The sequence below is a fragment of the Pseudochaenichthys georgianus genome, unplaced genomic scaffold (assembly GCF_902827115.2).
Source record: "Pseudochaenichthys georgianus unplaced genomic scaffold, fPseGeo1.2 scaffold_1276_arrow_ctg1, whole genome shotgun sequence".
NCBI lineage: Eukaryota > Metazoa > Chordata > Actinopteri > Perciformes > Channichthyidae > Pseudochaenichthys > Pseudochaenichthys georgianus.
The window spans coordinates 6,757-34,350 of NW_027262184.1; the positions used below are offsets into that span (position 1 = coordinate 6,757).

General features: G+C 47.7%; 2 protein-coding genes across 2 annotated transcripts; one reads left to right on the forward strand and one right to left on the reverse strand.

Moving 5' to 3' along the window:
- On the forward strand, positions 1-27,594 carry matr3l1.2 (matrin 3-like 1.2; the record flags this gene model as incomplete). Its single annotated transcript, XM_071202128.1, has 20 exons — positions 1-945; positions 2,010-2,071; positions 2,154-2,192; positions 2,601-2,677; positions 4,054-4,103; positions 4,345-4,461; positions 4,648-4,773; positions 8,356-8,700; positions 8,976-9,100; positions 9,263-9,770; positions 11,614-11,781; positions 14,601-14,694; positions 15,673-15,689; positions 15,776-15,898; positions 16,022-16,150; positions 17,216-17,344; positions 18,145-18,275; positions 21,933-22,221; positions 25,363-25,477; positions 27,392-27,594. Coding segments are annotated over exons 1-20 (3,582 nt in total), but the record flags the coding sequence as incomplete, so codon positions are not given.
- On the reverse strand, positions 20,642-21,688 carry LOC139433212 (DNA ligase 1-like; the record flags this gene model as incomplete). The annotated part of the gene is made up of 2 exons (XM_071202127.1): positions 20,642-21,196; positions 21,500-21,688. Coding segments are annotated over 2 exons (744 nt in total), but the record flags the coding sequence as incomplete, so codon positions are not given.

Genomic DNA, 27,594 nt, shown 5'->3' on the forward strand with positions numbered 1-27,594 from the left:
TTACCCTCCGCTAGCGCCCGAAGAGGTTCAGATCAGAATCAAGTACTTTGTATTCGTCCCACATCAACTTCTACCTCCTTGTGTTTCAGCAAACGGAAGAGAACGAATCGCCTCAAACTGACTTTCCACCATCCTTTCAAATAATCCAAAACAGCTTTTTTTGGCTGCTGCCGGCCATTTCTTTAATCTCGACTGTTCTTTTGTGGCGTCATGTCTCAGAAGTCGCAGTCAGACGGCGGTCAGAAGCATTTTGCCGCCGGTCGAGGACTTCTGGCCGCCGCGGAGACTTTGAACTACAGCATGAACGATCAGAGATCCAATCGGCACATGGGGGGGATTTCGATGTCCTCGGGTGTCGGTAGTGGTGTTGGCATCATGGAGAACCAGGAGGGTGGCGGTTCCCAAATGTCGCGTCGAGGCCATATCGGCAACACCATGAAGCTTTTTGCCAGTTTGGGTCTTTCTCCCGCCGACCTGGACGCTTTGGCTGACATCCCCGAGGAGGAGATCAGCGTGGACTCGCTGCCTCGAATCCTCATGCAGCTGAAAGGCCGAAAGGTGGACGTTGGAGATCGGAGAGCGACCGCTTCGAGTATGAGTTCGGACGCAGGGTACCGAGGAGGAGGATGGGAGGGGAGGATGGGTTCTTCTTCTTCTTCTTCTCTGGGTTCTTCACGGCCCTCTGCAGACTTCGGGTTCGGGTCGATGCAGGAGTCGAGCCAGGGGTTTGGGGTGAACTTCGGCGGTGGCGGAGGAAGAGAAAGGCCGTTTTCTGATCTCTCCGATCGAGAGTCCTACGGCGGTTCGACCCCGTCCGACCCCTTCCTGCCGCGGAGGATGGGAGCGCTGCCGTCCAACGGGAAGATCCAGGACTTCTTGGGATCCACGCCCAACATGTTCCCCCACGTGTGCTCTCTTTGTGACTTTGACGTTCACTCCACCATGGTGAGTACCGCCAGACTCCTTCCTCTTACCATGCTCAGCGGTAGATGAGACGCAGGGTATTGTGTTCAGTGTTTTAATACATGTACTGCATTGAAGGCTCTACTTCTTCCTCCTCTTGTAAAACGCTGACTTTCTAGTTCCACGCTTTGCTGATAATCCTTGCTACCTGTACCGAGTACCTCTATGTGTGCAGTAAAATCACCACGGTGCTTTGTTAGTACTTGCCCACTTCTTTCTCAGGGCATTTTAATACTTGCATACTTCCCGAGATGTTTCCACCTCACGGTTCTCTGCCTCCTGGTCTGAGGTGGATCTGGGACGAACGTTAAATGTCTCAGAGCTCCAGTCTTCTGTCCTCGTGTTACCAGGGACAGTTTGCATCACGTTTAGTTTCGGCAGGTCTTCATTCGTTGACGCCTGAAGCTGTGCAGTTGTTCAGTCAGACGTGGGTCTCCAACGTCTTCCTCCAGCTAGACGATGTATTCACGTTGATGTTTACACACTGCCGTAAGTCAAACGGAAAGATGTGAAAATCACCAACTTTGATTCTGCTAATGTAAGCATCAATGAGAATCAGAGCAGCACAGCTGGACAGATACCGTTCACACGATGACATCACTCTAAATAACTAGGCACGTGTGAGTTGACTAGTTTTTAAACATCGATACTTAAAGTCAGAATTCTAAGAAAACAGTCGAATGTTAAAAAAAGTGAAAATTCAAAAAAAGTCATATTTGAGAAAAAATGAAATTTTCGAAAAAAACAAAAAATTGGAAGAAAAAGTCAAAAAAAAATCCTAATCCAAGAAAAATGTCAAAATGCTGAGAAAATGAAATATTGACCGTTTGCATTTAGAGTGGGAGGGTCCTACAAAGACCAGGGACCTTTTCAGTGACTTTCTAATCTCTCCTTCAGCGCGAGGATAATCTGAGACCCCGGGGTTATCCATTGTTTTCACTAAACCTCTTGAATTGTATTTATTATTTGGGCGAACTATTGCTTGAAGGTTCTGGGGTTCTAAAGGGCTCGTGGGGCGTCAGTGAATCTGTGTTTTGGACCCTCAGGAGTGGAACCAGCACGGCAACGGACTTCGACATGATGAAAACCGCCGGCAGCTGCTCAACATGTGAGTCACGGGCGCACTTTGGACATCGGCACGGACGCTTCAGTGGGTTTGAGGTTTAACTTGTGCTGAACGCTGTTTCCAGGTATCCTGACTGGGACCCTGGAATGTCCTCCGGCAGAAGGTAAGAGACGAAGCCCGTCTGGATAATTACATAATCAGTGCTGTGCTGGAGCTGATCCTGTTGACTGGAAAGGTGTCCGGGTGTTGGGACTCGCATCTCGTGGCTCTGGTTCGGCAGCTCGTCCAGTGCTTTCTCCTGAAGACACCATTCAACATGTTCAGCTCTGGTTTATGTTCCTACGAGCTCCTTATCTGAAATGCTCGTTAAACAGACGGACCTTTACCCTCTGAACTTATCCATGCTCTTCTTGTCACATTTACTCCCCGTGGCCTCGTGTTTCTCGCATTGTGTAACATTATGTTTAGTGATTTAGTCGTCCTGCTCGCTTCGAGGTGTATATCGGTGTTCAGTGTCTCTCCTGTGCTTTCGTGTTGACTGTGCGTTTAACCGTCTGTTTGTCTCTTCCAGTGGGGGGGGTCTCCTGCGCCCCAACATGTCTGAAGGGCTGCTGGGAGCTGGACCCTCGTCTCAGACCTCCAGCTGGGGTGAGACTATAGCATTATGACTAGAGATGTCCCGATCCGATCACGTGATCGGGGATCGGAGCCGATCACGTGATTTTCAAAAAATCGGGGATCGGGATTTTTTTTTTTTTTTTTATATAACATTTTTTTTTTAAATGTAATGTTACAAAACTAAAATGACCATGTTCACGTCTTAAAGTCATCCTGAGGACTTAGTTTTGGTTTAAAATTACACAACATCATGTATGTGTTGCTTATTCCTCTCAAAGCAACAGAGTGGGCGCAGTGTCTAATAGTAGCAGCAAGCTAACGAGAGGCTACGTTCAGCTGGTGACTCGGGAGTCGGGACAGAGGAAATGTCAGGAGTTTGGAAGTATTATAAAATTGAAAGCGAACAACCAACACTTTCAGAGACTTTCAAAAGGAAAGAGAAACGGCCCCAGAACAGAGAAAAGGCCAAACAATAACAGCCACGATAGCTGAATTCATCGAGTTGGATGACCAGCCGTTATCTGTTACCTTTTTTTTCTCTTAATGCATTGCATAAAGATCGGATCGGGAAAAATCGGTATCGGCAGATTGTCAAAATCAAATGATCGGAATCGGATCGGGAGCAAAAAAAGGTGATCGGGACATCCCTACTTATGGCTGAACTAGTTTGAGCGAAGGGCTTATTGACATAAAAAGTTATTATTCTTGTTCCATGAATGATGTTTTGAGTGCCTTAACGTGCTTTACAGCTGGCTGTGGGAAGAACGTGAAACTGAGACGACAAAGTAAAATTGAGACAAAAAAGTAAAATTGGAAGAAAATAGTAAAATAGTAAAATTGAAAAAATAGTCAAATTGAGAAAATAGTAAAATTGAGAAAATAGTAAAATTGAGAAAATAGTAAAATTGAGAAAAAGGTAAAATTGAGAAAATAGTAAAATTGAGAAAATAGTAAAATTGAGAAAAAGGTAAAATTGCGAAAATAGTAAAATTGAGAAAATAGTAAAATTGAGAAAATAGTAAAATTGAGAAAATAGTAAAATTGAGAAAAAGGTAAAATTGCGATAAATTGTATAAAAAAAAAAGTCAAACGGTTCCACGTTGTGTCGGTGCCGTCGGAAGCCATTCAGGATCTCACACGGCAGAAGAAGAACTTCCACCAGAGTCTCCTTATGTTGGTTGGAAGAAGAGACTCCTCCATCGTTCAACATGTGCTTCTAATCTTATCAGGATAACAACATACACACATGGCTGGAGTGAGCTGTTCAGAAAACTGTTTTAAGGATAGAAGTGAAATGCCCAGACTTAAGCAGTTTATGAATATATAACCGTGTGTGTGTGTGTGTGTGTGTGTGTGTGTGTGTGTGTGTGTGTGCGTGTGTGTGTGTGTGTGTGTGTGTGTGTCAGGAGGAGGAGGTACCGATCTGTCCGGGAAGAACCCGCCGCCACAGGATAAGGTTTGTTCCTCTGTACTGATCCACGGTCACTGATCCACCTCCACCCAAGACGGTGCAGTCGTCCACAGAAGAGAGACTCTCCAATGTTAAAAACACATCTGAGGACATGGTGGAAGCTGGTTCTGTGTCTGCTGAGGACATGGTGGAAGCTGGTTCCCCGTGCGAGGCTATTTGGATCTGCTGTTGAAGATGAGGTCACATGTGTGCACACGGTGGTATCAGTGGTGTTTCTTGTCTGCAGCTGAGGAGCCGGGTGGTGGTGGTGAAGTACGACAGGAAGCCGCTCAGCAACAAGACTCTGTTCGCCTTCACAGAGCCCTTCGGACGCCTGAGGGAACACCTGGTGCTCAACAACAAGGTGAGAAGCTGTTTCTACGCCACTAAACCTAACCTGTGTGGAGGCGCTCACAGAGCCGTCAGCCTGCGTCTGATCTGAATTCAGCTCTGTGTTCGCCGAGAGGACTGGCTGGAGCACAAAGGATGCTTCAGTCGGACACCTTGACTTGCAGCATCTGGAGGTCTGTTCTCACGTTGTCTCCTGCAGGCCTTCCTGGAGCTGCACAGCCACGAGGAGGCTCTGGACATGGTGAACTACTACCAGCAGCACCAGGCCAACCTCTACGGGAAGCCCATCACCTTCTACCTGTCCCGCAGACTGCAGGTCATCGAGGTACTGCACTCACTTTAACGCTGCTGCTGCTGCTGTAGCATATACTGCATGAAATAGAGTTTTACCAAGTAGTAGTGGTGAAGGGAAGTGTGGGAGCTAGGCCTCACAAACTGCAATTAAAAGAGTCACGGTGAAACCAAAAGGCAGCCTTCAGGAAAACTATTCTTTAAATTGTGGGATCTGGCAACACGGAAAGATATGGACACAAGATGTGTGCAAATGTATTTAGTTTCCTATCCATGTGAACATGATTTAAGTGAGGGGGGGACCTAACCTCCTTTAGGGGGGTCCAGGGGCATGCTCCCCCGGGAAGATATTTTTTTAAATATTGAAGTTAAAGCATCAATCTGGTGCACTTTGAGAGCAACATTAAGAGATCTATGGATGCATCTCTCAGCACCCAGATGAAACAGAACTGTAGCATATTTTCCTTTTTGGATATTTTACAAATCACTCCCCTTTTAAACTCTATTCTTGTTATTTTTAACAACTTTTTTGTTGCTGTCATATAGTATTTTATACCTGTTTTTCATGTAGTCTCATTAATAACTAATGATCATATCAAGGTGTGCCTTAACCTCACTGAGCTGAGGTTATCTGAGCCTCTCAGGAGAGAGCTCTCTTCCACCTGGTTGTAGAAAAGCTCTTTAAATCCGTTAGCATAGCTAGCTAACCAGATGCTAACAACAACAGATCGCCACTGTGCTTACAGCTAAAGACACAGCCACGCAAACACTGCGGCATGTGTACGGCTCCTTATGGGTACTGCAATATTTTAAGGGCTGGAGCGGCGTTCTGGTGCTCTCTGTCAGCACTCCTTTCAGACGAGACATATACCACGTGAAGACACGGTACGCTCGTGTTCTCCACGAATTACACAAGTCACCCAAATCAGCGTTAAAAAAGCGGGAGGCGCCGAAAAATCCCCAATTAATGTATTGATTATAGCTCCGGGTCCGTATAGGTCGGCGTCTGGGTCCGCCTGTTGCCGACCCCTGAACTAGAGCAACCTCTGTTTTTAAATGCTCCAGTGATGCAGTCACTGACGTCTTTGATGTCACAACAACGTTAAAATCTCTTCAGCTCGTGTTAACCTCAGACCTTATTTCAGGATAACAACCAAAAACACGCTCAGGAGACCATTGACCTCCAGACCAGGAGACGGGAAGCCAGGAAACTCATTCCTGCAGAATCCTCTTTGTATCTTCTGCTGAATTTCTGGGTGTGAGACATTTTCCCCCTGAAACACGAAAGACATGTGTCTCCCAATAGCAGCGCCAAGCCAGCACACAGCTGGACCGCGTCAGCGAATCAGCTGCTCAACGACACCGTGTGCTCTGAGGCACGACACACACTTTCAACCAACCTTTCTACAAAACAACCCGTAGGACGAGCCTCCATGTTATGACGCACCATATCAACGGTTAATAAAACATGTTTTATTTAGAGGTCCCGTGTCACGGCCATTTCCACTGATCATAGTTCCATGGTTGAGGTCGACTAGAATAGATTTATACTGTTCACTGTTCCAAACTCACATTGGTTTCTCACAGCGTCTCTGTAAAGTATGTGTTTCACTCTCTCCACTAAACGGCTCGCTGCAGCTCTGCCCCCCCCCCCCCCCCCCCTCCCTGTGAGCCCAGTGTGCTCCGATTGGTCGGGACGTTGTGAATCGCGCTGAGCTCCGTGGAGGTGTTGTTTCCTTGTTTAGCGATACACAGCGAAACTCACCCTGAGCACACACAAAGTCACAGCCGAAGTAAAAACAATAAGTGTGGCTTGATAGTGAGAAGAAACAGGTTGATAGACGCTGTGAGAATGGGTCTGCAGAGAGGATGGGTCTGCAGAGAGAATGGGTAGATGTTAAAGAGAAGAGGCCCCAAGATGGAGCCTTGAGGAACCCCACATGTCATATTTGTCAACTCAGATTTGTATTTACCTATAGAAACAAAGTTGTTTCTTTCCTCCATGGTAACTGATGCTGTGCGGCTAACCTGCTCCAGAGCAGGTTAGGTTGCAGGCTAAGAGATCAACTCAGTGAAAGCACCGCCTGCTGACCAATCAGAGCTCAGTGTGCGGAGTTTAAAGCGATCAAGTCATATCACAGGAGAAAGGAAGAAAAACTGCCGCTGCAGGAAAGACGGCCGGCAGAAATCACGTCTGTGTGAACGTGAACATGAATAGAATATCACCTCCGTCTCCAGAGCAGTCTGACTGTTAGAACATTAGCGTTAAGAAAGCTCTTAAAAATCTGCCTCAGCATCAGTACCCGGATCAGAGTACACTAAGTCCAGTCAGCATCAGTACCCGGATCAGAGTACACTAAGTCCAGTCAGCATCAGTACCCGGATCAGAGTACACTAAGTCCAGTCAGCATCAGTACCCGGATCAGAGTACACTAAGTCCAGTCAGCATCAGTACCCGGATCAGAGTACACTAAGTACAGTCAGCATCAGTACCCGGATCAGAGTACACTAAGTCCAGTCAGCATCAGTACCCGGATCAGAGTACACTAAGTCCAGTCAGCATCAGAACCCGGATCAGAGTACACTAAGTCCAGTCAGCATCAGTACCCGGATCAGAGTACACTGAGTCCAGTCAGCATCAGTACCCGGATCAGAGTACACTAAGTCCAGTCAGCATCAGTACCCGGATCAGAGTACACTGAGTCCAGTCAGCATCAGTACCCGGATCAGAGTACACTAAGTCCAGTCAGCATCAGTACCCGGATCAGAGTACACTAAGTACAGTCAGCATCAGTACCCGGATCAGAGTACACTGAGTCCAGTCAGCATCAGTACCCGGATCAGAGTACACTAAGTCCAGTCAGCATCAGTACCCGGATCAGAGTACACTAAGTCCAGTCAGCATCAGTACCCGGATCAGAGTACACTAAGTCCAGTCCGCGGCACATCACTTCCTGATGTATCACATGTCTCCTGATCCGAGTCCCTGAGCGTGTCTGGCCGTGCAGCACTCACAGCGCCACAGACTGGAGGAAGCATTATGTCAGCAACACGTTGAGTTGAGGAAACTCTGAGTCAGAGGTGATGAGAGTCAGACGGTGTGTTAGACGGCCGTGATATCATGGACCTGCTGATGGACGCATTCCAACACTTGCTCTGCTCCAGCTGTGTTCACCTTGCAGCTGCAGCTCTGAGGCTTTGATCCTGATCAAGTGTTTAAGTCATGTTTAAAGTTTCACTTCTTCATGTGTCTGATATTAGAGTTAACTTTTCATTCAGGAAGTGTGACGCTGCGCTGTCAGTAGCTTCTCCATGTCTGTGATTGGTCGAATGCTCCAGATCCCGCCCCTCTCATGTGAACGCCTAGCTAGATAGGGCACGGCTGGCTGAGCGATCCACTTGATAACCCGCGTCGTAGCAGGGGCATCACATCAGTGACAGAAGGGGAAGTATAAAACAAACCATAAAACCTAACATCCATAATTGTCAAGGCAACACCCTTCTGTCTGAGGTCATTTAGTCGTTAGTGTTTGATTTAAACTTTGAGAAGATCAACCCAAGATAAACCTCTATATATTGACTTATGATACATTTCCATGATATGTTTGACCCTCAGAAAAACAACCGAGGTTCAGAGCGGTCGATGGATCTTTCGATGGATCTTTCGATGGATCGTCCGATGGATCGACCAATGGATCGTCAGATGGATCGTCAGATGGATCGACCGATGGATCGTCAGATGGATCGTCAGATGGATCGACCGATGGATCGTCAGATGGATCGTCAGATGGATCGACCGATGGATCCTCCAATGGACCGGCCTGTGAGGCAGGTCAAAGGTCAGGAAAGTCAGGTGGTCTTCTTCAACAACATGCCCAGAGACGAGGAGGATAAGAAGGAGCTGCTTACCATCGCGGGTCGATTCGGAGAGGTAGAGAAACACCTGTTCCTCACAGACCAGGTAATTATATGAGCATCGCTTTAGCATACTATACCATTCTAAACAAGTGAACTTAGCAAAGTTATAATACAGGATATAAACGAATTAAGTTATCGATCTTGGGGAGCCTGGTGAGTTCCCCCCCCCCCTACTGGATATAAAGTGGATTCAAGGCTTTTATTGTAGCTATGTACAAATGAACATCTCAGGTCACGGGCTCCGCCAACAGAGCAACACAATAAAACGGATGAAATCGTGCAGGAGAGTCCAAGTACAATGTTTCTGTGTGTTTGCAGGCGTTTGTGCAGCTGGGGACTCCGGAGGACGCGGAGATGCTGGTGAAATATTACAACGTTCACTCTCTCACCATCAAGGGCCGACCCATCCGCCTCAACATCTGCACCAAGTACAAGACCCTCAAGTGAGTCACACCCCCGGGGGTACACTGGAAACTCGTTGTGTGTTTCCCCCGTTGTCTTTATTCAATCACAACACAAACAACGACGACAGACTGGGTACATTATTTTGTTTGTCTTTATTTTAATGTATGAATATCTCATCTGAGGAACATTTCTGTTTCCAGTGTGAACAAGAAACTTGGAGGCGCTCGAGGCCCGAGGACCGGAGGACCAACCGCCCCCAGAACCTCCTCAAACGCCTCCAGAACCTCCTCAAACGCCTCCAGAACCTCCTCAAACCCCTCCAGAACCTCCTCAAATCCCCCGAGGACCTCCTCAAACGCCTCCAGAACCTCCTCAAATCCCCCCAGAACCGCCTCCTCTTCCTCCAGATCCAGGAGTCGGGAGGAGAGGAGGAGGGAGGAGGAACCGAAGGCTGAGGAGGCTGAGGAAGAGCAGCCGGCGGCAGGAGAAGAGGAGGAGGAGGTTTCAGGAGTCATGGAGGGGGAGGAGGAGAAGGAGAATGAGGATGTGGAGGAGAAGGAGGAGGAAGAGACGGTGATGGAAACTATGGAGGAGGAGGAGGAGGAGGAGGTGGAGAAACAGGAGGAGGAGAAGCAGGAGGAGGAGGAGGAGGAGAAGCAGCAGCAGGAGGAGGAGGAGGAGGAGGAGGAGGAGGACAAACAGGAGGAGGTGAGGAAACAGGAAGGAGTAGTAACTTATTTACATTTGTATTGACATTTCTATAAACGTACAATTCATAAAATACATTTTAACCTGTTCAGCCCCGAGCCTGTTCTTCAGGTCTCAGGCTCCAAAATGACTTTCCCAGAATAAATGACCATATCTTCTCAAAGGGTTAAATTAATAATCTTTTTTCTCAAAGTAATGATGAACCTGTGAGTTGGATGTAGAAGTGTCAGTCAATATAGAAAGAAAATTCAGATTGAACATAGTAAAAAACTGTAAATTATAGTGTCCGTCCAAAAGTTATTTTTTACTTATAGTGAAAACTACCCTTGAACGATGGGAAGGTATTTAAAATCATTACGGTGATTTGGGTGGAAATGGGGTTTTTACCGTTTCTCTGGAACCCATTGGTCGATTTTGCTGATTGACATCTCTTTGGAGCCAATAGAATCGAAGGGGAATCTCCCCACTCACCACACACATGGTAAAACAAAAAGGTGGGGGCTTTGCGCAGCAGGTTTGCATCAGAGTGAAGCTGTCTCTCGCTCTGACATCTGGAAACTGAAAAGCAGGTTTATTGCTTATGGAGTATCATAAATCATTCAAAGGGACACTTTGGATTAAACTATGGATTAACTTCAGCAGCGTCTTTATCGTGTTAATGCCATTGAAGACCGCTTTTGACCAGACTACGACACAGGTGAGCCATGTTAGCGTTTTTAGCTACCTAGCGCCACATGTTTTGACGTCTGTTCTTGTTAATAGCTTTGCGAGTTCTTATCATGGAGTGATGATATATGTACCGATCGATTCTGTGTTATCTCACGATCAGATCGATGGGTTGGGCGTGTAGCTACGATAAGTAATAAGGGTGTTATGAGTGAGTTTCTGTGCAACACGCCATTTGGCATTTTTCGCTCGTGGCTAATTCATAGGCTCAGCGCTAGCTTTGTGGTTTCTTCCCGTTACATGGATATACAACATTCATCGTTTATTGAATATTAAGATGCCCTCAGACGCTGTTTCCTGCAGATGACGCGTTTTCCCCCGGTATCGGGGTGCAGTGTAGAACAGGTTAAATAAAGATAAATAATAAAAAAGCTTCTGTTATCGATGTTTGTTAAAGGTCCCGTGTCATGTTCATTTCCACTGATCATAGTTCCATCGTTGAGTCGACTAGAAGAGATTCACATTGTTCAATGTTCCAAACTCACGTTGGTTTCTCACAGCATCTCTGGAGTATGTGTATTCACTCTCTGTCCTGTGGTACACCTGGAGTACTGCCATTTTTATCGCTATCTGCAACTTTTATTTTTGTACTCTATTTTATATTTTATTTTTTGATTTCTTATTATTACAATTATTTGTTTAATCTCTCAAAGTGTATCAGTATCCCTTGTTGTGAAGCACTTCGAGATTTGTCTTGGCAGATGAGAAGCACTATATAAATTAAATATATTATTATTATTTATTATTAAACGGCTTGTTGGAGCTCCTGCCCCCCCCTCCCTGTGAGCCCAGTGGCCGTCTGCGAGACAGCGAAACCCAGCCCGAACACACACACCCGCAGCCTGGCTGGGAGTCTGTGTGTGTGCTCACACCGACTGCGGATTGGTCCATTTGGGTATGGTCACGTCACTGTACCCAGGTACCGTACAGGTATTTTCTGTGTTTTACTCGCTACAGGGTGGGCTTTGAGGGTTTGTGACTGCAGACCGTTCACATGCAGAAAACCCTTCGTAACACAAGGGGACCGGTGATAACCGGAAAAGCACGACATGGGACCTTAACATTAGTTATTTTTACATCATGTTTTAGTTGGTGACGTTTGAATGTCTTTATGCAGGTTCCTGATGATGTCACTGATGACACACCTGTTGAAGTGGCCGGGGCTCCAGGCGAGATCATGCAGGGGGCGGAGTCAGAGGCCGCGCCAGAACCCGAAGTCTCTGCAGAAGAAGAACCGAACGCAGAACCAGAGGAGAACCAGGAGGGAGAACGGCCTGCTGACAGCGTACGCTTTATAACGGTTATTAATATTATCCATCTTCTCCCGCTTATCCGTCGTCGGGTAGAGATATGATCCCTCCACCTGGTCCTAGGTAGAGATATGATCCCTCCACCTGGTCCTAGGTAGAGATATAATCCCTCCACCTGGTCCTGGGTAGAGATATAATCCCTCCACCTGGTCCTAGGTAGAGATATGATCCCTCCACCTGGTCCTAGGTAGAGATATGATCCCTCCACCTGGTCCTAGGTAGAGATATGATCCCTCCACCTGGTCCTAGGTAGAGATATGATCCCTCCACCTGGTCCTAGGTAGAGATATGATCCCTCCACCTGGTCCTAGGTAGAGATATAATCCCTCCACCTGGTCCTGGGTACAGATATAATCCCTCCACCTGGTCCTGGGTAGAGATATAATCCCTCCACCTGGTCCTAGGTAGAGATATAATCCCTCCACCTGGTCCTAGGAAGAGATATAATCCCTCCACCTGGTCCTAGGTAGAGATATAATCCCTCCACCTGGTCCTAGGTAGAGATATAATCCCTCCACCTGGTCCTAGGTAGAGATATAATCCCTCCACCTGGTCCTGGGTAGAGATATAATCCCTCCACCCGGTCCTGGGTATAGATATAATCCCTCCACCTGGTCCTAGGTAGAGATATAATCCCTCCACCTCGTCCTAGGTAGAGATATGATCCCTCCACCTGGTCCTAGGTAGAGATATAATCCCTCCACCTGGTCCTAGGTAGAGATATAATCCCTCCACCTGGTCCTAGGTAGAGATATAATCCCTCCACCTGGTCCTAGGTAGAGATATAATCCCTCCACCTGGTCCGGGGTAGAGATATGATCCTTCCACCTGGTCCTGGGTAGAGATATAATCCCTCCACCTGGTCCTAGGTAGAGATATAATCCCTCCACCTGGTCCGGGGTAGAGATATGATCCTTCCACCTGGTCCTGGGTAGAGATATAATCCCTCCACCTGGTCCTGGGTAGAGATATAATCCCTCCACCTGGTCCTAGGAAGAGATATAATCCCTCCACCTGGTCCGGGGTAGAGATATAATCCCTCCACCTGGTCCTAGGTAGAGATATAATCCCTCCACCTGGTCCGGGGTAGAGATATGATCCTTCCACCTGGTCCAGGGTAGAGATATAATCCCTCCACCTGGTCCTAGGTAGAGATATAATCCCTCCACCTGGTCCGGGGTAGAGATATGATCCTTCCACCTGGTCCTAGGAAGAGATATAATCCCTCCACCTGGTCCTAGGAAGAGATATAATCCCTCCACCTGGTCCTAGGTAGAGATATAATCCCTCCACCTGGTCCTAGGTAGAGATATAATCCCTCCACCTGGTCCTAGGTAGAGATATAATCCCTCCACCTGGTCCTAGGTAGAGATATAATCCCTCCACCCGGTCCTAGGTAGAGATATAATCCCTCCACCTGGTCCTAGGTAGAGATATAATCCCTCCACCTGGTCCTAGGTAGAGATATGATCCCTCCACCTGGTCCTAGGTAGAGATATAATCCCTCCACCTGGTCCTAGGTAGAGATATAATCCCTCCACCTGGTCCTGGGTAGAGATATAATCCCTCCACCTGGTCCTAGGTAGAGATATAATCCCTCCACCTGGTCCTAGGTAGAAATATAATCCCTCCACCTGGTCCTGGGTCTACCCCTTGGTCTCCTCCCAGCTGGACGTGCCTGGAACACCTCCCTAGGGAGGCACCCAGGTGGCATCCTTACCAGGTGGCATCCTTACTAGGCGGCATCCTTACCAGGTGACGGAACCACCTCAACTGGCTTCTTTCAACGCGAAGGAGCAGTGGCTCTACTCGGAGTCCCTCCCGGATGGCTGAACTTCTCACCTTATCCCTAAAAATAAGAATTAGTTCTTAATTGATTTTCCTGGCTAAATAAAGGTTCTACTACTACTAGGGAGACGCCAGCCGCCCTGCGGAGGAAACCCATCTCGGCCGCTTGTATCCGCGATCTCGTTCTTTGGGTCATGACCCATCCTGCATGACCGAAGGTGAGGGTAGGAACGAACATGGCCCGGTAGACAGAGAGCTTCGCCTTCTGGCTCAGCTCCCTTTTCGTCACACGGTGCGGTAAAGCGACTGCAGTACCGCTCCCGCTGCTCCGGTTCTCCGTTCCATCTCACGCTCCATTGTTCCCTCACTCGAGAACAAGACCCCGAGATACTTGAACTCCTTCCCTTGGGGTAAGGACTCATTCCCTACTTGGAGTGGACAGTCCATCGGTTTCCTGCTGAGAACCACGGCCTCAGATTTGGAGGTGCTGATCCTCATCCCAGCCGCTTCACACTCGGTGGCGAACCGGTCCAGTGAGTGCTGAAGGTCTCAGACCGATGAAGCCATCAGAACCACATCATCTGCAGAAAGCAGTGGTGCAATCCTTAGTGCACCGAACTGCAGACCCCCCCCCCCCATACTCCCGCAGCACCTCCCACAGTAACTCCCTGGGAACTCGGTCATACGCCTTCTCCAAGTCTACAAAACACATGCAGACCGGATCAGCGTACTCCCAGGCCGCCTCCAGGATCCTTGCGAGAGTAAAAAGCTGATCGTCGTTCCACGACCAGGACGGAATCCGCATTGTTCCTCCTCAATCTGAGGATCGACAATCGGCCGGACCCTCCTCTCGAGTTCCTTGGAGTAAACGTTCCCAGTTATTTCCCGGCAGACGGCGTGCGCTCGATAACGTTATTAATATGAATCGCAGTTCATCGACCTGCGATCGAACTTTCCTTAAAGCTGAACATTTAACTGATTTTGTGATTTGATGATTGTGCTGCAGTTTGAGGAGGACTTCCTGGAGAACATGGATGACTTTGTGACGTTGGACGAGCTGCAGGAGGAGGAAGACGAGGAAGAGGAGGAGGACACCACCGGTACTAACTGCACAACATCAGTTATTGTTACTTTATATATTTTAACGGCCGCATCGAGTCAACATGTTTCAGATATTTGACCTTTTGTGTTCTCCAGTTTCTTTGGATATCTTAATAACGTATTTCAGATCGTTATACTCGTCTCTTTCGCTGAAACTAACGTTGTTCGTCTCCTCCCGGTTCGTCTCCTCCCTGTTCGTCTCCTCCCTGTTCGTCTCCTCCCTGTTCGTCTCCTCCCTGTTCGTCTCCTCCCTGTTCGTCTCCTCTCTGTTCGTCTCCTCCCTGTTCGTCTCCTCCCTGTTCGTCTCCTCCCTGTTCGTCTCCTCCCGGTTCGTCTCCTCCCTGTTCGTCTCCTCCCTGTTCGTCTCCTCCCTGTTCGTCTCCTCCCTGTTCGTCTTGTCTCCTCCCGGTTCGTCTCCTCTCTGTTCGTCTCCTCTCTGTTCGTCTCCTCTCTGTTCGTCTCCTCCCTGTTCGTCTCCTCCCTGTTCGTCTCCTCCCGGTTCGTCTCCTCCCTGTTCGTCTCCTCCTCCCTGTTCGTCTCCTCCCTGTTCGTCTCCTCCCGGTTCGTCTCCTCCCTGTTCGTCTCCTCCCTGTTCGTCTCCTCCCTGTTCGTCTTGTCTCCTCCCGGTTCGTCTCCTCTCTGTTCGTCTCCTTCCTGTTCGTCTCCTCCCGGTTCGTCTCCTCCCGGTTCGTCTCCTCCCTGTTCGTCTCCTCCCTGTTCGTCTCCTCCCTGTTCCTCCTCCCTGTTCCTCCTCCCTGTTCCTCCTCCCTGTTCCTCCTCCCTGTTCGTCTCCTCCCTGTTCGTCTCCTCTCTGTTCGTCTCCTCCCTGTTCCTCCTCCCTGTTCGTCTCCTCCCTGTTCGTCTCCTCCCTGCTCCCTGTTCGTCTCCTCCCTGCTCCCTGTTCGTCTCCTCCCTGTTCGTCTCCTCCCTGTTCGTCTCCTCCCTGTTCGTCTCCTCTCTGTTCGTCTCCTCTGCAGACAACTCCAGGAACGGGGTGAGTAACGTTTGAGAGTTCATTATTACCACTTGGATGTTTTTATATTTGCTAAATCTCTTCCTCCTCCTCCTCTTCCTCTTCAGGGCATGAGGGTGGTGAACATCGTGGGCTTCAGGCGAGGTTATAAGTTCATGAACGACCTTCTGGCCCTGGCCAAGCCGTTTGGGAAGGTGGTGAAACATCTGGTGCTGGACCTCAGGCCCGAGGTACGCTGCAGCGAGATGTGATTTACACTCATTTCAATTGTACTTTAAGAGAGGCGGGTGTTTCAATTAATCCTCCTCCTCCTCCTCCTCCTCCTCCTCCTCCTCCTCCTCCTCCTCCTCCAGGCGTATCTTCAGTTTACCACAGAAGAAGAAGCTCGAGCTATGGCTACCTTCTACAGCTGTAATGTGACGGCTTCTATCTGTGGTCGACCAGTGAGGATCAGCCATTCAACGAGCTACCCTACCATCCAGGTGAGAACCTTCATCACCTTCATCACCTTCATCACCTTCATCACCTTCATCACCTTCATCATCTTCATCACCTTCATCACCTTCATCACCTTCTTCATCACCTTCATCACCTTCATCATCTTCATCACCTTCATCACCTTCATCACCTTCATCATCTTCATCACCTTCATCACCTTCATCACCTTCTTCATCACCTTCATCACCTTCATCACCTTCATCATCTTCATCACCTTCATCACCTTCATCACCTTCATCACCTTCATCACCTTCATCATCTTCATCATCTTCATCACCTTCATCACCTTCTTCATCACCTTTATCACCTTCATCATCTTCATCACCTTCATCACCTTCATCATCTTCATCACCTTCATCACCTTCATCATCTTCATCATCTTCATCATCTTCATCACCTTCATGATCTTCATCACCTTCATCACCTTCATCACCTTCATCACCTTCATCACCTTCATCATCTTCATCACCTTCATCATCTTCATCACCTTCATCACCTTCATCATCACCTTCATCATCTTCATCATCTTCATCACCTTCATGACCTTCATCACCTTCATCACCTTCATCACCTTCATCATCACCTTCATCATCTTCATCACCTTCATGATCTTCATCACCTTCATCACCTTCATCACCTACATCACCTTCATGATCTTCATCATCTTCATCACCTTCATCACCTTCATCATCACCTTCATCACCTTCATCATCTTCATCACCTTCATCACCTTCATCATCACCTTCATCACCTTCATCATCTTCATCACCTTCATCATCACCTTCATCATCATCTTCATCACCTACATCACTTCTTCTTCATGTGTTCCTGACCCTTCTTCTTCATGTGTTCCTGACCCTTCTTCTTCATGTGTTCCTGACCCTTCTTCTTCATGTGTTCCTGACCCTTCTTCTTCATGTGTTCCTGACCCTTCTTCTTCATGTGTTCCTGACCCTTCTTCTTCATGTGTTCCTGACCCTTCTTCTTCATGTGTTCCTGACCCTTCTTCTTCATGTGTTCCTGACCCTTCTTCTTCATGTGTTCCTCAGTGTGGATCCAGTAAAGTTGTTTACCTCGGTCAGATCCCGAACGGTAAATACTCCGACGGTGACGTCCTGAAACTGGCCGAACCGTACGGAAGAGTCCGGAAGTATTTCCTCAACCGGCTGAAGAGAGAGGTACAGAACCAGAACCACCAGAACAAGAGCCAGAACAACCAGAACCACCAGAACAAGAACCAGACCTAGAACCAGAATCGGAAGAACTAGAACCACTAGAACAAGAACCAGACCTAGAACCAGAATCGGAAGAACTAGAACCACTAGAACAAGAACCAGACCTAGAACCAGAATCAGAAGAACTAGAACCACTAGAACAAGAACCAGACCTAGAACCAGAATCAGAAGAACTAGAACCACTAGAACCAGACCTAGAACCAGAATCAGAAGAACTAGAACCACTAGAACAAGAACCAGAACCAGGACCACTAGAACCAGACCTAGAACCAGAATCAGAAGAACTAGAACCACTAGAACAAGAACCAGACCTAGAACCAGAAGAACTAGAACCACTAGAACAAGAACCAGAACCAGGACCACCAGAACCAGACCTAGAACAAGAACCAGAACCAGGACCACTAGAACCAGGACCAGAACCAGGACCATCTTAACTGTGGCATGAGATTCAGAAATGAAGTCAAAATCTTTTTTTCTTTAGCTTTCTTTAACAAGAACAAATAATGAAAGTTCCCTGAGAGGATGAAGTCCTACATGTTGTGCATTTTAATCGGCTTAACGTCTGAATCCATACGGAACAAACTGACGTCTGCTTTGTGAACAAAGTCTCTGATACGATACGACCTCTTAAAGGCGTTTGCACACAACACATCTGAAGACCTCTGACAAGTATACATAAACAGAAGACGTGTCCTTGGTGAAGGAGCAACGGGATAACGTGTGTATCCACGGTGCGTCCGCAGTGCTTCGTGGAGATGGAGAAGGCGGAGGAAGCGGAGAGAATGGCTGAAGATTGCAAAGAGAATCCTCCGAAGTTCAACGGGAAGCGACTCACGGTTTACGTCAGCAGGAAGTACCGGCAGCTCAAACACGGGTACGTTAACCGTTCGAGACCCTCCCTGGTTCCCGGCTTAGCTTCACCTCAGGGTCCACGTGTCTGTGGTCCTCTCCAGAAGGGAGTCATCACATACAGAGACTAGTTCAGCCTCAGGGTCCATGTGTCTGGGGTCCTCTCCAGAAGGGAGTCATCACATACAGAGACTAGTTCAGCCTCAGGGTCCATGTGTCTGGGGTCCTCTCCAGAAGGGAGTCATCACATACAGAGACTAGTTCCTGAGCAGTGTCCTTCACATGGAAGGAGTCATCACATACAGAGACTAGTTCAGCCTCAGGGTCCATGTGTCTGGGATCCTCTCCAGAGGGAAGGAGTCATCACATACAGAGACTAGTTCCTGAGCAGTGTCCTTCACATGGAAGGAGTCATCACATACAGAGACTAGTTCCTGAGCAGTGTCCTTCACATGCTGATATCAAGAGAGGGAGTCATCACATACAGAGGCTAGTTCCTGAGCAGTGTCCTTCACATGCTGATATCAAGAGAGGGAGTCATCACATACAGAGGCTAGTTCCTGAGCAGTGTCCTTCACATGCTGATATCAAGAGAGGGAGTCATCACATACAGAGGCTAGTTCCTGAGCAGTGTCCTTCACATGCTGATATCAAGAGAGGGAGTCATCACATACAGAGACTAGTTCCTGAGCAGTGTCCTTCACATGCTGATATCCAGAGAGGGAGTCATCACATACAGAGGCTAGTTCCTGAGCAGTGTCCTTCACATGCTGATATCAAGAGAGGGATTCATCACATACAGAGGCTAGTTCCTGAGCAGTGTCCTTCACATGCTGATATCAAGAGAGGGAGTCATCACATACAGAGGCTAGTTCCTGAGCAGTGTCCTTCACATGCTGATATCAAGAGAGGGAGTCATCACATACAGAGGCTAGTTCCTGAGCAGTGTCCTTCACATGCTGATATCAAGAGAGGGAGTCATCACATACAGAGACTAGTTCCTGAGCAGTGTCCTTCACATGCTGATATCAAGAGAGGGATTCATCACATACAGAGACTAGTTCCTGAGCAGTGTCCTTCACATGCTGATATCAAGAGAGGGAGTCATCACATACAGAGGCTAGTTCCTGAGCAGTGTCCTTCACATGCTGATATCAAGAGAGGGAGTCATCACATACAGAGACTAGTTCCTGAGCAGTGTCCTTCACATGCTGATATCAAGAGAGGGAGTCATCACATACAGAGACTAGTTCCTGAGCAGTGTCCTTCACATGCTGATATCAAGAGAGGGAGTCATCACATACAGAGACTAGTTCCTGAGCTGTGTCCTTCACATGCTGATATCAAGAGAGGGAGTCATCACATACAGAGACTAGTTCCTGAGCAGTGTCCTTCACATGCTGATATCAAGAGAGGGAGTCATCACATACAGAGACTAGTTCCTGAGCAGTGTCCTTCACATGCTGATATCAAGAGAGGGAGTCATCACATACAGAGGCTAGTTCCTGAGCAGTGTCCTTCACATGCTGATATCAAGAGAGGGAGTCATCACATACAGAGACTAGTTCCTGAGCAGTGTCCTTCACATGCTGATATCAAATACAGAGGCTAGTTCCTGAGCAGTGTCCTTCACATGCTGATATCAAGAGAGGGATTCATCACATGCAGAGACTAGTTCCTGAGCAGTGTCCTTCACATGCTGATATCCAGAGAGGGAGTCATCACATACAGAGACTAGTTCCTGAGCAGTGTCCTTCACATGCTGATATCCAGAGAGGGAGTCATCACATACAGAGGCTAGTTCCTGAGCAGTGTCCTTCACATGCTGATATCAAGAGAGGGATTCATCACATGCAGAGACTAGTTCCTGAGCAGTGTCCTTCACATGCTGATATCCAGAGAGGGAGTCACACAGTCACAAGATGGAGGAACAGAAAGCAGTCTTCAATGTTTACTTCAGATCAGCTCCACGTCAGAAATGAGCATGCTTGATGTCTCTCTCCATAATGAGCATGCTTGATGTCTCTCTCCATAATGAGCATGCTTGATGTCTCTCTCCATAATGAGCATGCTTGATGTCTCTCTCCATAATGAGCATGCTTGATGTCTCTCTCCACAGAGGCTGAGTCATCATGTTCATCACAGAGCTATCATCTGCCTCAAGCAGTCCTGATGCTCTTCCATCACACATCCTGTCACGCTCACAGCTAGTTGGTACCTTGTTAGCATGCTACTCTCAGAGCTAGTTGGTACCTTGTTAGCATGCTACTCTCAGAGCTAGTTGATAGCCTTGTGAGCATGCTGCTCTCATGTTGGAGGAGGACACTCAGTGTCTTCACAAACATTAACGCCTCGACAGATTCATTATATTTACAAGACAAAAACACCTCTCTAACCCTCCTTCTCCTCCTCCTCCTCCTCCTCCTTCTCCTTCTCCTTCTGCTTCTCCTTCTCCTTCTCCTTCTGCTTCTCCTTCTGCTTCTCCTTCTCCTTCTCCTCCTCCTTCTCCTTCTCCTCCTCCTCCTTCTGCTTCTCCTTCTCCTTCTGCTTCTGCTTCTCCTTCTCCTCCTCCTTCTCCTCCTCCTCCTCCTTCTCCTTCTCCTCCTTCTCCTTCTGCTTCTCCTTCTCCTTCTCCTTCTGCTTCTCCTTCTCCTTCTGCTTCTGCTTCTCCTCCTCCTTCTCCTCCTCCTCCTTCTCCTCCTCCTTCTCCTTCTCCTTCTCCTTCTGCTTCTGCTTCTCCTCCTCCTCCTTCTCCTTCTCCTTCTCCTTCTCCTTCTGCTTCTGCTTCTCCTCCTCCTCCTTCTCCTTCTCCTTCTCCTTCTGCTTCTCCTCCTTCTCCTTCTCCTTCTCCTTCTCCTTCTGCTTCTCCTTCTGCTTCTGCTTCTCCTTCTCCTCCTCCTTCTCCTTCTCCTCCTCCTCCTTCTGCTTCTCCTTCTCCTTCTCCTTCTGCTTCTCCTTCTCCTTCTGCTTCTCCTTCTCCTCCTCCTTCTCCTTCTCCTTCTGCTTCTCCTTCTCCTTCTCCTTCTGCTTCTCCTTCTCCTTCTGCTTCTCCTTCTGCTTCTCCTTCTCCTTCTGCTTCTCCTTCTCCTTCTGCTTCTCCTTCTGCTTCTCCTTCTCCTTCTGCTTCTCCTTCTGCTTCTCCTTCTCCTTCTCCTTCTGCTTCTCCTTCTCCTTCTGCTTCTCCTTCTGCTTCTCCTTCTCCTTCTGCTTCTCCTTCTGCCTCTCCGTCTCCTTCTCCTTCTCCTTCTCCTCCTCCTTCTCCTTCTGCTTCTCCTTCTGCTTCTCCTTCTGCCTCTCCGTCTCCTTCTGCTTCTCCTTCTGCCTCTCCGTCTCCTTCTTCTTCTCCTCCTCCTCCTCCTTCTCCTTCTCCTTCTGCTTCTGCTTCTCCTTCTCCTTCTCCTCCTGCTTCTCCTTCTGCTTCTCCTTCTGCTTCTCATTCTCCTTCTTCTTTTTCTTCTCCTTCTGCTTCTCCTTCTCCTTCTGCTTCTGCTTCTCCTTCTCCTTCTCCTTCTGCTTCTGCTTCTGCTTCTCCTTCTCCTTCTCCTTCTGCTTCTGCTTCTCCTTCTGCTTCTGCTTCTCCTTCTGCTTCTCCTTCTGCTTCTCCTTCTCCTCCTCCTTCTCCTCCTTCTCCTTCTGCTTCTCCTTCTGCTTCTCCTTCTCCTTCTGCTTCTCCTCTTTTCAGACATCAGTGTCCGAGCAGAAGCAAGAGGGAGAGCAGCGGCTCGTCGCCACAGCCCTCCAGAAGTCCTGAGGAGCCTGCAGCCAAGAAACCTAGAGAGGAGGAAGAGGAGGAAAATAAACTAGAGGAAGAGGAGGAGAAACTGGAGGAACTGATGGAGGAGGAAGAGGAGAAGAAAGAGGAAGAGGAGAAGGAAGGAGAGGAGAAGAGCTGTGAAAACGAGACCAAAGCAGAAACCCCTGCAGAAACAACTCCAGACGCTTCTGACCCGGAGCAGAAGAGCTGCCACGAGGTTGTTGTTGTTATTATTATACATCTTTTTACATTCACTTACTTAGTTATCATTTTTAAAATAAGTGCAGTGGGGCAAAAAGTATGTAGTCAGCCACCAACTGTGCAAGTTCTCCCACTTCAGAAGATGAGGCCTGTGATGTTCCTCCTGGTGCACTTCAGCTCTGAGGGGGGGGGGATCCAGGAAATCACTTTGTGGGATTTTTAAAGAATTTATTTGCAAATGGTGGAAAACAAGTATTTGGTCAAAAACAAAAGGTAATCTCAATCCTTTGTTATTACCCTTTGTTGGCAACGACAGAGGTCAAAGGTGTTCTGTAGTCTCCACCAGGTGTTCACTGGTGCTGGCACGTTGGCCCGTTCCTCCAGCAGACCTCCTCTACCAACCTTTTTTAGGATGAGGGCTACTTTCAAAAAATAAAACAAGTCGGGGGCTACTTTTACTCCTCTTTTTTTTGTTTTTTGCAGTGTATATATTTAGCACATTTTAACATTATTATATGCTGACCTTTAACCTTTGAGTGCTGTTTGGGTCTGTGGGACCCGTTTTCAGTGTTTACTAAAATAAAATGTATGCAATTTAATTATTTTAACTGCTTTATTTTGGGGTGGGCCTCACATCCTCCAGGGGGGTCCGGGGGCATGCACCCCTGGGAAGATGTTTTTTAAAATAAGTGAAATGCATCAATCTGGTGCACTTTGAGCACAAAATGAATGTATGGATACAGCTCTCAACACTCAGATGAAAGGGAGCTGTTTACTTTTCAATAATCCAAACATCTTTAGAATATGATCACAACCAATAACAAATCATTTAAACTTGTTTATTCTTATCTTATGTTATCATTCTTTCTTTTTATTTATGCATATTTTACTAATCATTCCCCTTTTAAACAGTTTTTTGTACTGTCCTATAGTACACATTGGAATGATTTCTTACTTTATCTATATTAAATAGATAAAAGTGTGCTCTCCCTAGCTCTCTCGCTCTCTCTCTCCCTAGCTTGCTCTCTCTCTCTCTCCCTAGCTCGCTCTCTCTCTCTCTCCCTAGCTCGCTCTCTCTCTCTCCCTCTGTCTCGCTCGCTCATAGAGGCTGTGTGCTCTTCCGTGGCGATGACGGCTTGCGTTAAAAATAAATAAATAAACATATTTGTAAAGTGGGGGGACACAAACGGAATTTCGAAAAGTGCGGGGGACATCCCCCCCCCTGTCCCCAGTGGAGATTACGCCATGCGTGTGTCTGTGCGTCAAGTGGAATAAATAATATGCAAGTTACAACACACAGAGTAAAGCTCTGCCCCTCATGTGTTGTATAGGCTGCATGATAGGCTGTGCAACGGGGCTGATGTGCAGATTCTGCCAGAAGGAAAATCAGCGGGGAGTTGCCACATTGTTGCTTTTCTTCCCGACTGCAACGCTGGTCCCGCAAATCAAGCAAGAACGTGATGAGTTCGCTATGATTGAGATTTCGTGTATGGGTAGATTCTTTTAATTACATTTCCTTTTTTGTTTTGTGTATTTTATACATTTTGGATTTGCTTGGCGAGCTATTTTTAGAACATGCCCTGCGGGCGACTCACGTTGCCCCTGCGGGCGACTGAGTGCCTGCGGGCGACTCACCGTGTTGGCTACCCCTGCTTTCCACGGATCAGTCGTCCTGGTCCCTCTGCAGAAAGCCCCAAAGCATGATGGTTCCACCCCCATGTCTCACAGCAGGTGGTCTTTGGAGGCAACTCAGCATTCTTTCTCCTCCGACACGTCTAGCTGAGTTTTTACCAAACAGTTCTGTTTTGGTTTCATCTGACCAGATGGCATTCTCCCAATCCTCTTCTGGATCCTCTAATGCTCTCTAGCAGACTTCAGACGGGCCTGGACGTGTCCTGGCTTCAGCAGGGGACCCGTCTGGCACTGCAGGGTTCGAGTCCCTGGCGGCGTAGTGTGTTGCTGATGGTAGCCTTTGTTGCTCTGGTCCAGCTCTCTGCAGGTCATGGACTCGGTCCGAGCTCTCTGCAGGTCATGGACTCGGTCCCAGCTCTCTGCAGGACCCGCTTCGAGCGGGTCGCGGACCCGTTTGGAGTGGGTCGAGATGTGAGTGAAGACAAAAAAATAGGAAACTTTTATTTTGAAGGCCCGACTTTCTAACGCTGTGCATGCAGTCGGCGTTGGACTGGAAGTACGGGAGACCATAAACGATTTGAAAACGTCTGTCACGTAGTGATCATCTTCTCAATAAAACATCTTTGCTGATGTTTTCTCGAGTCTTCTGGCCAATCAGAATCAAGAGTGTTGCCGGAAGTCCCCACGGAGAATAACTTTGCGGTAGAACTCTTCTTTATACATCCACGGGTACGACTTCAGATAGAAATGAACACATAATGAAATATGACGGTCTGATGACTGACAGGTCACAGAGCAATGGGGGCTATCTCCCCTTACCCACAAAGTACGTCACACAGACCCTCCTCTCTGTGAGGAGCAGAAGGTTCAGCTTCAGAACAAAGTGAAAAACAAACAATGGCATAACATATTATTAATATGTCGGGTAGTAATACATCTATTTATTATCTCCTCAGAGAGTACCAGAATGTGTAGTTTATTAGGTTCAGTTCAAGTCCCGGAAAGACCAAGTGCTACCGAGGAGTCCCTGAGCAAGGCACCGTTCCCCACACGGCTCCCCGGGCGCCGTGCATAATGGCAGCACACTGCTCCGAACACTAGGATGGGTCAGATGCAGAGAAACCGTTTCGTTACATGGTACCTGTACTACGTAATGACAATAAGTTTAATCTATCTATCTTATTTGTTAGTATTTCTAAATCCCCCCAGACCCCCTGCTGGGCTTGGGTTTTCAGCACGTGTGCCTTTCTATATCATACAGCTCAGCTTTGATTCCATCATCTCATTAACCTTATTTAAAAGCATGATTTAGTTCTGTGAAGGGATATGAGGGATATATGCACTGTACTTCACTTTAATTAATATTGTGAAAAGCGTATATATTACAGTACGATGTTTTGTTGAATAGATTTGAGTGGTTCAAAATGTCGGGTCGCGATCTATTGACCAAGGAAAAGGTGGGTCCCGGGGCCAGTTGAGAACCACTGGTTTAAAGAACCTCCTCTTTCCATCCCTCTCTGTGCAGCAGGTGGAGACATCAACCAATCAGAACGGAGACACCGCAGCCCCGCCCCCAGCTGAAATCAGACCAATCACAGCGTCTCTGCCACTGCCCCCCCACGACCCAGACACCCCCATCGGTGAGGAAGCAGCCTGATCTATATGAGAGATGTTATTTGATTGTTTCCTCAGTGAGAGAGCGACTGACTAGAGGACTGGCTGACTGACTAGAGGACTGGCTGACTGACTAGAGGACTGACTGACTAGAGGACTGACTGACTGACTAGAGGACTGGCTGACTGACTAGAGGACTGACTGACTAGAGGACTGGCTGACTGACTAGAGGACTGGCTGACTGACTAGAGGACTGACTGACTAGAGGACTGACTGACTAGAGGACTGACTGACTGACTAGAGGACTGACTGACTAGAGGACTGACTGACTAGAGGACTGACTGACTAGAGGACTGACTGACTAGAGGACTGACTGACTAGAGGACTGACTGACTAGAGGACTGACTGACTAGAGGACTGACTGACTAGAGGACTGACTGACTAGAGGACTGACTGACTAGAGGACTGACTGACTGACTGACTAGAGGACTGACTGACTGACTGACTAGAGGACTGACTAGAGGACTGACTAGAGGACTGACTAGAGGACTGACTAGAGGACTGACTGACTAGAGGACTGACTAACTGACTGACTAGAGGACTGACTGACTAGAGGACTGACTGACTAGAGGACTGACTGACTAGAGGACTGACTAACTGACTGACTAGAGGACTGACTGACTAGAGGACTGACTAACTGACTGACTAGAGGACTGACTGACTAGAGGACTGACTGACTAGAGGACTGACTAACTGACTGACTAGAGGACTGACTGACTAGAGGAATGAACGGCACCGGGCCCTCCCGAAACATCTTGCAGGAAACAGTGTCTGAGGGCGTGTTCATTAATAAACTATGAATGTTATATATCCATGTAACGGGAAGAAACTCATCTCACTGATGACCCACAATGCTAACGCTGAGCCTCTGAATTAGCAACGAGCGAAAAATGCTAACGGATTACTGCACCGAAACTCACTTCACAAAGCCTTATTATTTATCCATTCTGCCCGTCCAACACATCGATCTGATCGTGAGGTGACACAGAGTCGATGGGTACAGACATCATCACTCCATGATACGAAGACGCGACTTTAGAAACAAGAACAGACATCAAAACATGTGGCGCTAGGTAGCTAAACACGCTAACATGGCTCACCTGTGTCGTAGTCTGGTCTAAAGTGGTCTTCAATGGCATTAAAACGATAAAGACGCTGCTGAAGTTAATCCAGAGGTTAATCCAATGTGTCCCTTTGAATGATTTCTGATAATCCATAAGAAATAAACCTGCTTTTCAGTTTCCAGATGTCAGAGCTAGAGACAGCTTCACTCTGATGCAAACTGTATGTGCGAAGCCCTCACCTTTTTGTTTTACCATGTGTGAGTGGGGAAATCCCCCTTCGATTCTATTGGCTCTGACGGTCAGAAAGAGATTTCATTCGTCAAAATCGACCAATGGGGTTCCAGAGAAACGGTAAAAACGGCCATTTCCACCCAAATCACCTCAGAGGTGCAGTTTGTTTCTAAACCTCTAAAAAGGTCAAAGGTCACTTGTTTGGCATCAGTCTCGATACAGGGTACTTATTATATGTTGTACTTTGCATTCCTAAAGCTTTTAGTCTACCTTCCCTTCATCCAAGGGTAGTTTCACTGCAAGTAAAAAAGAATGTTTGGACAGACACTATAATTTACAGTTTTTTACGATGTTCAATCTGAATTTATTTTAAAATAAAAACATCTATATTGATTCTGACTCGTCTGCATCCCGCTCACAGGTTCATCGTTACTTTGAGAACAAAGATTATTAATTTAACCCTTTCAGAAGATGTGGTCCTTTGTTCTGGGAAAGTCCTGTTGGAGCCTGAAGAACAGGCTCGGGGCTGAACGGGTTAAAAAGTGAGGATCCGGTTCTTTATCTTCAATCCATACTGTGTTCCAGGGGTGGAGCACGTGAAGATGGGTTTCTACTGCCGCGTCTGCTTCCTGTTCTACTCCAACGAGGAGACGGCCAAGAAGACGCACTGCAGCAGCCCAGCGCACTACGACAAGCTGCAGGTACTTATACGCACTACGACAAGCTGCAGGTACTTATACGCACTACGACAAGCTGCAGGTACTTATACGCACTACGACAAGCTGCAG